At 42.6% G+C, this 13,714-nt stretch overlaps 1 protein-coding gene across 1 annotated transcript; it reads right to left on the minus strand.

Moving 5' to 3' along the window:
- Positions 1-1,442: 1,442 nt before the first annotated feature.
- Positions 1,443-11,477, minus strand: LOC123439164 (dipeptidyl peptidase family member 6-like). The gene is made up of 18 exons (XM_045115907.1): positions 11,249-11,477; positions 9,934-10,103; positions 9,088-9,195; positions 8,927-8,998; positions 8,659-8,806; positions 7,573-7,655; positions 6,945-7,000; positions 6,584-6,711; positions 6,402-6,492; positions 6,223-6,288; positions 5,910-6,132; positions 5,559-5,660; positions 5,340-5,425; positions 5,140-5,262; positions 2,577-2,646; positions 2,382-2,473; positions 1,839-1,943; positions 1,443-1,739 (listed from the first exon to the last, which is right to left on the minus strand). The coding sequence occupies exons 1-18, from the start codon at positions 11,464-11,466 to the stop codon at positions 1,626-1,628; spliced, it is 2,055 nt and encodes a 684-aa protein (XP_044971842.1). The 5' UTR covers positions 11,467-11,477; the 3' UTR covers positions 1,443-1,625.
- Positions 11,478-13,714: the final 2,237 nt, after the last annotated feature.

A 13,714-nucleotide genomic window follows, 5' to 3' on the forward strand; every position in this document is an offset into this window, starting at 1 on the left:
ATGCGTAGCCAGACCCTTTCTTCTTTAGCATGGAAAATCCCTCTGTTACTATAGGATAACAAGTGTCTCCATTATAGGATGGCAATTCCTGAAACGTTCCCTGGAGAAAAGAATTCAAGGATACGTCAAGTAAGACGTATCAAGATCATAGATAGAAGATGTTAAGATGGCAGAACATTCATTTACACATTACCCACGGATCCACCAGTCAAGACACCGCAGACTAACTACTTGCTACTACTCGACCGATCCACCCTAACAGGTAGCGATCCTGCCTGCCGCAGCAATGCCACTACCCTTCAGTTTTGTCCCTCCGTGTCGATCATCTCAAGCACCATGTCAGCAGATGTCAGCACAGGGCGATGCGCCGTTGAAGACGATGTCGTTTCTGTGTTTCCACAGGCTCCAAGCCACCGGAGTGATCACCGTCCAAGCTTTTTTTCTCATCTTTTCGTGTATGTTTAGAGACCTTGTACTGGTGTCCAGTGGGGCTTTCCCGAGTTGCCTGTGATGACCATGACCGACCAGACCTGTTTAGCAAGTACGCACCAAAGAAACAGATGGTCGATCGTCTCGGGCACCTAGTCACAGAACGGGCATGCCGTCGGGTGTGGCAACAGTCGCGGCTGCAGTCTGTCGGTCGTCCAACATCGTTTCTTTGCCGCAAGCCAGGAAAAGACCTTGCATGTTGTCGGTGCCCTTGATTTCCAAATTTTCGTGGCTCATGCAGCCTCAGTCGGCCCAACCGAGTGTGCACGGTAGGCTGATCGCGCGGAAAACAAGCCATCTCCTTCCCAAATCCAAGTAATCTTGTCTTCTCATTCCATCAACTAGGACTGATTTTCTGTAGCTCGACCTTCATGGTACCCCTTATCTAAGCCATGCATTTCAGCATCAGAGGATAAGGGGCTTCATGTAGGACGAGCTACAAAGAAACTTTACCATCCACTAGTTCCACGTTCTCTGATGCAGAGGTCGGACGTATTCCTCCTTTTTTTTTTTTAAATCCACTAGTTCCACGTTCCAAACTTGATTGACCAATTTGAGGAATTCATGAATTTCCTGGGCGGTCATATTGGGCGATACCTCGCGCCACCACTCTCCTGAAATAACATGGTTCACCATCCGGACCTTAATCACGTTCTTCTTGACTACACCTGATAAGCTGGGCATGATATCCTGGATATGCGGCCCTCCCAAAGCCACCGATCTGTCCAGAATAGAGTTGTGAAACCTTCGGCGATGGTGCACTTGGTGGCTACTTTGTAGATGGCCATTGAGTCCGATGATACTTGTATGTTGAATTCAGCCCATGGTCTGCCAGAGACCATCCGCGCCAACCATGGCCATATCGATCTCAGAGCCATGCTGAGATTGATTGAGGTGCGGCTCCGAAGGCCTGTTGGTGCAAGTAGAAAACATCACGGTGGGCATACACAATACGGACGGGGCATGTCGTTCTCTTTCATATAATCCAAAACAAATGTGAAGAGACATACCGTAAAACACATAAACAGTACTGTAAACACACGTAAACAGTTACACAGCCACAAGACAGCATTACATTAAGAAGCCAAGTTCTGAAAGAAAATGTAAGCTGATGCTACGATTGTTTCCTCTGCACATCAATCAAAGTTTTCGATCTTGATTGGAGTTATATCATCCGCCACCTCAAATTTCCCGACTAATCGAGCGAAAAACACCATCTGTTGCTCCAAGGTAAACTTGATGTTTTCGGCCTGTGTCAGAGTGAAAAATATGAAGATGAAAACCATGACAACCTTGAAAGTTGACAGGGTAGAAGATGTAGAAAGGCAACTATTAGTACAATATTCAACCTTGCGGAACCCGTGCTGCTCCCCTTCATATTCAACCAAAGCAACAGGCAGACCTCTTTCTTTCAAAGCCTGGTATATTTTGCGTGCCTGGTTTGGTGGTACGACCTGCGAAACATTAAGGCAAGTGAAATATGTTGCTAGGGTCTATTTCAGCTACACACTTCCACCAGCTAAATACAGATTGTAGTTTTGCACAAGACCAGCGCAAACTTTTGCTTGTGAGACTGCACCAGACATTTTGCACAAGGAAATGTTGCAGCAATGATTCATCAAGCTTAAGTTTTTCAACCAAGTACATACAAACCATATGAAAATACGGAAGCCTGGCCACCCAAAGAACAGAGTCCAAAGAACTTTAGTTTTACAGGAGGGGCTATAATATGACAACCCAAAGAACAGAGTGGTAATCCACTACAGAAGAAACAGAATCTCAAGAGTCCAAAGATAACTTGATATGTTAAAGAAACACATATGTGCATGTTTCTACCGACTTGTGTACTCATGAATTCATGATAACCAATGTGGTTGATGATTAGCACCTACCTTATCATCCAACCCTTGAAATAGAATTACTGGGCATGTAAATTTATTGATAAAGTTGATTGGTGATCTCTCATAGTAAGCTCTTTCATCTCCTGAAAGGATGAGACGATGAGTGGAAGAAGTAACTATTAAATCATACCAGTTGATGCGTTGAACATCTCTTTCCAAAACCAAAATGATGAGGTACGTTCTTACCGACAAGATTGTCGATATAATGGGACTCAAATTTCTGTGAGTCTGCTCTCATCAAAGACAAATCACCAATCTGATCATCAGTTCAGCAAAATAGTTAGTTTTTATGTTTATACAAACAAACAGCAAAAAAATAGAATGACTAAATTTTAGAAACCAAGATGACACTAAACTGCATTTTCAAGATTCGACCAGTCTACTAATGAAAACGACCAATTATAAGCGTGCAGTATGGTTATGGTTATTGGTTAATATGGTACCGAACCAGCACTACGACCGATATGCAAGGCTGGACGTTTGGTTACCCGCCTTACTAACCGCCAAAGTTTTGGTTTATTTGGTACAAAACCGAGTTAATTAGGTTATTACCAAGCACCGAACACTTGCAATGCCCAGTCCATCGACCTCTCAACGCTCATCCTTGACAATTGGGCTCTTCTCCTTTGGTCAGACTCACAATTAAGGATGAAACAGTGGCCGTCCGCACTGCATTAGTTCGTTGTGACATTAAACTGGCATGTGTACACTATCTACTTGGTGCTTGCTAATACTAAAATGTTTCGTGCTATAAGAAAATGCTATATGACTAATGCAGCATGGATCCACCAGGTTGTGATTGGCTGCTTGGTGCTTGGTGCTTGCTTAGGTGTTAGCTGCCTTCTTGCTGTTGGTATTTATACTAGCAAGCCTGATGTTAATTACTCAATTTGTCATGTGTTAATTTGTACTTCCTATAATGCAAAATACTCCCTCCATTCCTAAATATAAGTCTTTTAAAAAAATTCATTAGGGGACAACATACAGATGTATATAGACATACTTTAGTATATAGATTCATTCATTTTGCTCCGTAAGTAGCTTTTTAGTGAAATCTGTAAAATGACTAATATTTAGGAACGGAGGGAGTAAGTGTCATGGTTTTAGTTCAAATTTGAACTAAAGCAAGGACACTTATTTTGCATCGGAGGGAGTACTTTGTGATATGAACCTGTAAAGTCAACGAGCCATTTTAAGTTCGTGTCAACTTTGGTTAATATGGTATTTACTGAAATCATACCAGAGTAGTGGTATTAACTGAAACCAAACATATAAGGAATTCATAACATGTTTAGCAAACTAATAAACCATATTAACCAAACGCACCCAGGGTCATTATGGGTGGCATGATGACTAAGATTTGTCCATAAGCCCTAGTCCCTAGAGCACTCCTTGAGCTTGTTCTCAAAGCCAGCAAATATGCAGTGAGGCTAGATTCTTAGCTGTATATATCAACTAAAAAGGCACATCACACTTGTCCCTGTTCTTAACTTAAAAATTTCGCAAGAAAGTGTTGAACTCCCACAAGAATCATGAAGTTTTCCTGAGTTCCAAACAGGGGCTATAAGGGTGCGTGCAGGGACACAAGATGTTCTTGAATGTTCCTGCCTTGAGCCAGGCAAAGGAATGCAGACACTAAGGCAACCTATAGTTGGAGTAGGACTAAGGTCTAAGAGAGATCTCTTTGCGCTCTCCCTCCGAATGAGCAAGGTGGTTGTGGCGCCGTTCCAATCCTGGTTTGGCTTATGACCAAAAGCCTACGCTAGGGCAGATATTATGGAAGATTTTAGAATTTCTTTGCTTCCAGATGCACCAGATGGCATTAATGGAAACTTCCAAGAAGAAAGGCCTTGCAGAATCTCTTCTGGCAGAAGCAACCATTGAGTTTGTACTTGGTACTCTCATTATAGCAACTGAAATGGAAACCAGCCTTTTGCTAACTTTCGATGATGAAGAGGCTTACATTGCATACATTGCATGGCATCTTTGGAAGGAGAGAAATAGAAGAGTTTTTGAGAATACTGAGATGACGCCGAGGTCTCTGATGAATTTTATTCGTGATGATATTAGATTGCTGAATGAGGCTTTTCGGCAAAACTTTCCGATGGCTGGGTAGGAGCGCTCTTGTGATGGTGCGTGTTCCTCCATCTGTGGTTTTTTTTCTCATGAGCGACGGAAAGTAGTTTTTTCTTTTTTCTTTTCTCATGCCCCGTATATTTGTACTATGTAATGCGTACTTTTGTTCCCCACTATAATGCAAAGGCAGAGCTCCTGCTATTCTCGTCAAAAAAGATGCTGAAGAGGCAACACCAGAAGAGGTGGTCTCTGGTTTCAAGGACTCCACCAGAGCAGAGGAAAACTTCGGTTTTAGCTTCTGTAGCTCTTTACCAACCCGAGGAGAGTTATTTATTTGACAACAGTAATAGGTTTCTCTTATCAGTGTAGGGTTTAGCATCTGCTGTTTTCTGTTCTGCTTTATGTACGTAGAACACTTTGATTTCGCTTTATAATGAAATGGAGAAAGGGATGTTATCTCGTATCCGAAAAGAGGACGAATGATAAAATGTAGCCAAATGGAAATATAAATACAATTAATGGATGAGCAACTATCCATGATTACCATTTTGAGAATGCAGGCACTGTTTCTAAGAAAACAAATACAGAAACCGCATAAACTACTGAGTATCTGGTGAATGTTTTTTTTTATAGCAAGCCAATAAATAATATATCCTGAAAAGATAGAACTTACACCATACAAAGATGCTCCAGCCTTGAATGTATCTCTGAATGCGAGTGAAGCTAAAGTAGTGTATCCGCCTGCTGATCTCCCAGTTATACAAAGGCGCTGTTCATCTACGGTCCCGCTCTCGACCTTATTTAAGTATAAGGTGCACTGTAAACATTGCTAAAACTGCTTATGCTATTAGAATCGTTGATGATGGGACGTACCAGGAATCTTGCACAGCTGCAACAATCATCAACATCAACAATACCCCATTTCTTCAATAATCTCTCTCGGTATTCTCTCCCATATCCTTGAGTTTATATTTCAATATAGTTTAGCATACAGTAATAACAATTAATAATTTAAATGAACCCAAAGCCTTAATTACAATCAATATAGAACTGAGAATCCGTCTAATCTAAATACTAGAGGAAATGACAAACCAGTGCTTCCTCCGTAGTTAACATCAAGAAATGCCCATCCTCGACTTGTCCAATACTGGACACTAAGGTCTAGAACTCCACGTGTTTCAGACGTAGGTCCTCCTGAAATTTGTGGGAAGCATCAAAGCTACATGGTTTTGTTGTCATTATGGAAAACAAAGGATCATGCAACTCATTTAAAAAACCATCTTTCAATGAAATAAACAGACACGTACATGCCCACGCATACTCGCACACACACACACACACACACACACACACACAAAAGTATGCCACACACAAGCATGCCACACTGAAATTGAGTACGAATAATTATTTCGAGACATCAAAAGGGTTCATTAATTCCCTTACCATGTGTTTTGACCAGCAATGGAGGCTTTTCATCTGGTAAACCTTGAAACATGGGATTCAAAGGTGGGTAGAAATAGGCATACGCCTTCTGCCCAGGGGTGGATGTAGGGAACTCAATAAATTCTGGAGTGCTGAAGAAAGGTCTATACTGCACAACATCTGGTGAGGAAGACCAGACTATTGAGAAACTAATTGCTTTTGTTTTGTTCTTATCCAAAGTCACCTGGAAAGAAACACATACATATTGCATCAGTTGATGCTCTAATACATCATCGGTACAAAACCAAAAATGTGGATGTCACATCCTAGACACCTTTGCAATTGACATTGGCACACTTGCAGATGCACCTTCGATATAGAAGTAATCATTTCCAGCAACCTGCCAGAACACGGATGAGGTCATCGCAACGGCCAGCATGAAATTGAAGTAACATGACACGGTACATACATGAAACAAAAACTTCAGATAGAGGACCTGCAGCTGGTGCTTACCACATTGGACAAATCGGAGAAAGGGGTGTCGAGCAATGAAACCGAGCCTGAATCACAGTCTAGAACACCAAGATATGACCTTCCGAGCTGCCTGTGTTACATCGGTATTGGGATGGTATTTAAAGATGTTTCATCAACAAAATATGACAATGAAACAAACAACTTTACAGATTTATCAGAACCTGTAAGTTAAAATGATGTGATTGCTCTTTCCAAGAAAAACGTAAGAGCTGTTGCCAAAAACCCACAATGGTCTGGTGAACTCAGCATCTAATGTGTACGCCGGAACAACCTCATTGGTGTGTTCAACCTGATACAAAGTGCAGATATATTTTATGCAAGCAAAGATCAGGTGATGACAAAGAATGTAGTATTTAATCACCATGCCTAGTGATGACAAAGATCAGGTATTTGAAGTTATTACTCCAATCTCCATGACACAAAACACTAACAGTGTCATCAAAATGTATGTCCCATTCTTTGTCCACTCCCTCGGTCAATTATGAAAAACAGAGCTCAAGTACTGAAAGAAAACAAAATTACCCATTTATAGATGTTCCAGAATCCACTCCCTCTATCACTTATGAAAAACAGTTCTCCTGCAAGTTTGCATGTATCAAGCCATGGTCAAATTCTGGTAGTCAGTAGCCACCTTATTGTCGTAGAAGCAAATATTTAATACTAAAGTTGTATAGGCAATCAAACAGTTGAATCACTAGGCAGTGTGAATTGTGAACAGAAGACCCAGAAAACAATAGCACATATGCACTTCCATATTGAAGGTAACCTTTATTGATATATAGAATTCCCTACAAACTATGATAGTCCATTTAATTAAAGCAGCTCGAAGAAATGTGGAATCAATAAACTGTTAGACAAACAGAAACTAGTGACGTGAATCTCAACATAACATAAAACAATTCGATCATCAAATAGAAGAGTGTACTGAAACCATGAAGAATCACAACTAGAGTAGGTTGTTTGACTTTGTTCAAGAACACTATAGAAACCATGAAGACGTGCAAAAAAAGTGTTTAACTTACTTCAGAAACAAAACAAAAGAGCAAAATAATATGCTTACGAAGAACATATTTATCACTCAAGTAAGGATAGTATCATATCTTCAAGAAAATAAAAAGGGATACATGCAAATTTAGCTGGCAAATGACACCTTTTGGAGACCATTTAGGCTCAGCAAGGGATTCCACCAGCATTGGATTGCCTCCAGCAACACAGGCCCGTTTGGTCAAGTCTCTGCACACAAACAAATCAGCAGCAGTTAGAAATTGTAATAGCACATGGTAAATGGAGTTTAATACTAGAGCTTGCAGCAACGTATTAAGAACAGTAGTCGAGTCAATAATCTGGTCAGTACCATGATGCAAGCTAATATATAGTTATATACAAACAGAATCCCATATATGCTTTTAGGAAAATGCAAATACTGTATAGTTCCTTAATTAGAACGAAAATATGCAAGTCCAAGTCAGAACTGACATTAATAGAATGTCACTAGTTGGGGACTGTAGTTGTATAGGGTTTTATAGCCGTAGACCAGAAGGGCAAGGCTGAAACTCTCACCACCCCGGAACCATCTGGTGGGAGTATGGCACCTAGGCGAAGACAAGGGTGCCATTATATATGCCAGGCGCGCCAATCAGCTTGGATGACAAGTAAACGAAACAGACTTGGATCCTAAGGATCTTATCTAAGGAAACAAACTGTATCTAATCTTAACTTAAGAAAGAGATTACGACATATCCCAGCTAGTTCTTATTAGGGGATGTTAGTTAGTAGCCGTGCAAACCTGATCCGCTGCCACTGGGAGGCAGCATGCGGGGCATGAACTTGGTCAGGCAGCTGTAAGCCATGCCCCACATGGCAAAAAAGGGCAGCAGGTGTTTGTCCACTAGTAACTATTGAAATGTGTTTTGTAACTATGGTGTGGTAACAGACAAGGTTTTTGGGAAATGTAATACATAGGCCCTACAGGTGGGCATATACATGCAATGGAACTCCTTGAGTACCATGGTAGACATGGACAATGTGTCACCTGATAAAGTGCCTGCCTATCCATTTAAGGTGTGGATTAACTGAGTTATTTACATTCATAACTTATCTTGCAAGAAAACACAGCATCTTCTAATATCTACTCCCTCCGTCCCACAATATAAGATGTTTTCGCAAGCTAAAATAGCTCGCAAAAACGCCTTACATTATGGGACGGAGTAGTAGTTCAAAAGATAATTCCATTTACCCGCTTTCAGAGAAGTAGCCAACCCAGAGTTCTGATTTATCCCATGGCATGTTTGGATGACCCCACTCAATCCATGCCATCCGCTTTTTATTTTGATCAATTCGTGGAGAAGCATAGAAGTCATTCCCACTGATCAGCACCTTCGGTTCTTGAATACAGAAAATATGTGAGGTACTTCAGTCAAAACATCAACTCAGAGTAAACACCGGAAGAATCAAACAAAAACATAGATTTCCGTGGTACAAGCTATATAATTTTCTAGTCTTACCATGGATATCACCACCGCTTAAGTTTATACATGCAATTGTTGTAGTGGGATTCAAGTTACTCGTTCTCCGATCTATCAAGAAATTCGAGCATGTCAGAGTACAGTAGTTCATCTGCAACTGTACTGCATTTACGTCTGCAAACAAATTATATGCGAAGTACCTTCCATCACAGTAACATAACGACTGAAGTGTGGATCAAAGACACCACAAGCATAACTGACGTCAGGTGCGCCATAATCGGGTGTAAGAGGCACAGGTAGACTTCCAACTGTAATAATCATGTGAAATGATTTCAAATAAAAAAACATCATAGATTAATTTAGTTTGCCGAAGATGAAATATCTGCATCAGAAAGATGCATGCGGCCCCTTTATTAAATAAACCCACAAAAAGGTCTGCGCTCCAACTACAACCATCCCTAGCCATCTTGTGTACTCATCCTTGTAAAGCCTTCTTACTTGTACAGTTTTTCATAGTAAACAAAACATATGCTGTTGAGGCCTCCCTTACAGTTTTCAGTCAAACAAGATTGGCTAGTTTTCCTGTCAGACACATCATATCACTTCATCGGCTGTCAATGATAAGTATTCAAACTAAATGCAAGTTCTTCTCTTGCATTCATGATCCATGACTCATGAGGATTAGGAGAGAGAGCCATAGTAGGCCTATCTATTGGTTCCGATGCTGGGTGATCCCACAGATATTTTTTTTAGGCATTCAATCTTGGGCTTCAGTCTCCGTATATTGTATCGGCTATGTTGGCATCACTCTTTCCCTGTTGTTTTCCTTCATACTCTATTGCATAAATTTACTCATATTACCCATTTAAATGAACACAATATGCATTCTATGCAGTAACCCATGAAGGGATATGTTATGGAATGTAAGATTATTGTATCTGACACCATATAATTCCAACTTAACTACCCGTTTCTGTTGACATTTCACATGTGGATTAGAGTTATGTTGAAGTAGCTCCATTATAAGTGATTACCATCCCACTTACTTCCAGTCGGTTGCTTGTACAGACGTTGGTCCTTGTAGTTCGAGAAAACAACAGTATTATCTTGGACTGCAAATGCACCACCTCCATATTCTTGAACAAGAGTGCGTGCTGCAAATTCCGGAGGTATGATATCCACAGGATTGACATCCTCCTTTACAATAACCATACGCCTGGACACAAAATTAGATAAATATGAAAAAAATATTCAATTTTGAGTCTAGATGCAAACTAATTGAAGCCTACCAAGATTGAATATGGTACAACAAATATTCAGCATTAATACAAAGTAATTGACACAAGCCGAGGAGTTTGATGTATGTACAACAAATAGGAACCCATGGCGTCATTGATTGTGAGCGAGGAAGGATTTTATCATTCAGTTCATATGACACCAATACCATTTTATCTTGTGCATAGCATGCACGCACTCATGGCAGACTCTGGTTTCTCACCCAATTTTATTTAGAGAAAAGGTACCTGGACCTGTTTTTCAATAAAAGCAAAGTTTTCAGAGTATATATGCTGGTATCCAGTGGCTTACAAAAAATAGTACTCCATGTATACCACAAGAACTTCAACCCAGCACAAAATCCACACCCACATAACAGCAAAAACACCACCCTACGAACTGCAAGCCAGGAAAGACAACAACAAAAAAGAGCAGCGACATGGAGAAAGAGGCTTCATTTGCCACAACGAATACGCTGGGACCATAGCTTGCACGCTTGAATGTTCTCCTACTCATGTGCATCCACTTTTATAGTTTGTTCTCAAGCATGTTGACGTAACATATTTCATCGTCGACATACTCATGTGCATGCACTTTTACAGTTTGTTTCGTTTATACAGAGAAAAACAGTTTCAGACTTTCAGCTATAAGTCGTGCAATCAGTGTGTGGTTTGGGATGTCGCCCCTCTTGTCAGAACTGAGAGAATCTTTCTCTAGAAGATATGAGGTATTAGATCTTTACTCTGATCTGATGGTAAACAAAATACTAATATGCCGAGACCATAACGCCCCAACTCCAAATAACATTTTCCTTATATTCAGTGCTATATCCACTTGAGGTGATACAAGTATAGAACTAGTCAGTGTCCTCTGGTACAGTGGCGCCCAATGCAGTTCGATGCCCCGACAAGCAGCTATGGAAACAACTCCGTATATATGTACAATTGATAACAAACTACCCACAATGTTTAGCAATTCGAAGCCTCATGCCTTGCGGTTTATTCGAATCCACACCAGCCCCGAAGTTTCAAGGGAAGAAAAACATGTGAATTAAGCAGTTAAGCATTGACGCAGTGGTTTACTCACCCTTTCTCCTCGGGGCGGCCCTCGATCCATAGTAGGCGGCCGTCTCCAGCAAGGGCGATGCCGCCGAGTCGCTTGTCGGCGCCGGAGACGACATGTGCTGTGAGGGGCGACCTCCAGGACCCGTACGGCGCCGCCGTGGGCTTCTGCCCTCCCTCGGCGTCAGCCGGCGCGGGGGAGGAGGAGGACATGCCGGGCGGCGAGGCGAGGAGTGTGGCCATGGCCGGGGGGAGTGGACTGTGATTTTATACAGGTTTAGGTGGGGTTTTGGGACTATGGTGCGAGTGGGGCAGCATTCCAATTAACTACCATCCCGAATATGAAATCAAATCAAAAGAGTATAACTGCATTTTTCTTTAAAAAAATAAAAGTTTCGTTGGCGTTTTTGCATTATATGTTCCTGAACTAAAATATATTTTTTTCCCATACATTTCTGCAGTATATTCTGAGATCAGGGCTCAGCTCTCCCAATATGTACAACCAGAATTGGGCCAAGCCCCGTCCCAACCAGTGCAAAATAGTGTAAAACAATGCTAAACAATGTAGAATAGACCAGGTACATCGTCGCCATGCCTCCGTCGTACGCGGGGGCCACCACCCTAGCGGCAGCCGCCTTGGCCGCCACCATACCATCGTCCGCCTTGATCGTGACTCGGCCGTCAGGCGGCGGGGTCATAACCCGCTCCGCCACCTCGACCCGAATGCGGGAGATGGAGAGCGCTAAAGGCCCGTCGTCGGGCTTCTGCGTCGCGAACCTTGTGAGCTACATCTACTTCCTAGAGAAGGAGGTGAAGCGCCAGGTTGCACACGCGAAGAAGCTCACTGAAGCCGTGGCACAAAATGCGGAGGTCTATGCCGAGTCCTACCGCTTCGAGAAGACACGTCTGGTGCAGCGAACGGCATCATTGACAGGCCACGGACTAGACTGCATCAGCTCGTCGACATGCTCCTCACAGCACAATCTAGGAGGACTGTGTTGCGTACTTTAAATTAGCTAGTATATATGATTGAACTGTTGGGGAACGTTGCATGAGCAACAAAAAAATTCATACGCTCACCAAGATCAATCTAGGAGATGCACATCTACGAGAGAAGAGATTGTATCTACATAGCCTTGTAGATCGCTAAGAAGAAGCATTAAAGAACGCGGTTAATATAGTGGTACGTCTTCGCGATCCAATCACGATCCGTTCCACGAACTCCTGATCGACCGTCGAGCGGACGACACCTCCATGTTCAACACACGTACAACTCGATGTCGTCTCCGCCTCCTCAGATCCAGCAAGCGAGGGCGAAGTAGTAGATGAGTTCTCCGGCAACACGACGGTGCGGTGGCGTCGGTGGTAGTGCTATCCCGGTAGGGCTACGCCTAGCGCTGCCGAAACCGTGAACAGAGGAGAAAACAATCTAGGGAGAGAGAGGGGCGCCAAGGGCTTCGTGTGTGCTCTTGGGGCGCCCCCTCCCCTCTATATATAGGTGGCGGGGCATGGGGAACATCCTCTCCAAGCCCTAGGGCGCAGCCAAGGGGGGAGGAGGTGGAATCCTAGTCCCCCTCCTCCCCTTTCATACAAAGGTGGACTTTCCACCTTTACCAAGCGCATGGTCTTTGAGGGACTTCTGCGCTTGGCCCAATAAGGCCATGATGACACCCCTCATCCCATGCCAAACCCTTGGGACATGATAGAACCCTTGGTGGACTTCCGGACTCCTTCGAAAGTTTCTGGAACCTTCCAAAAGCTTCCCGGTACAATACTGAAATAGTTCAAAACTTTTTCGGTAGCCAAAATATGACTTCCCATATATAAATATTTACCTCCGGACCATTTTGGAGCTCCTCGTGACGCCCGGGATGTCATCTGAGACTCCGAATAATATTCGGTTACCATCACACATAACTCACTAATACTAAATTGTCACCGAACCATAAGTGTGGAGACCCTGCGGGTTCGAGAACTATGCAGACATGACCAAGACACTCTCCGACCAACAACCAATAGCGGGACCTGGATTGCCATATTGGCTACTACATATTCTACAAAGATCTTTATCGGTCGAACCACGATGTCAAGGATTCAATCAATCCCGAATACAATTCCCTTTGTCTATCAGTATGTTACTTGCCCGAGATTCAATCGTCGGTATCTTCGTACCTATTTCAATCTCGTTAACGGCAAGTCTCTTTACTCGTTTCGTAATACAAGATCTCGTGGCTAACTCTTTAGTCACATTGCTTGCAAGCTTGTTGTGATGTTGTATTACCGAGTGGGCCCTGGAGATACCTCTTCGTCATATGGAGTGACAAATCCCAATCTTGATTCACGCCAACCCAATAGACACCCTCGGTGATACCTGTAGAGCACCTTTATAGTAATCCAGTTACGTTGTGACTTTTGACACACACAAGGCATTCCTCCAGTGTTCGGGAGGTACATGATCTCATGATCATAGGAAGAGATACTTGACAAGCGG

The sequence above is a fragment of the Hordeum vulgare genome, chromosome 3H (genome assembly GCF_904849725.1).
Source record: "Hordeum vulgare subsp. vulgare chromosome 3H, MorexV3_pseudomolecules_assembly, whole genome shotgun sequence".
Taxonomy (NCBI): domain Eukaryota; kingdom Viridiplantae; phylum Streptophyta; class Magnoliopsida; order Poales; family Poaceae; genus Hordeum; species Hordeum vulgare.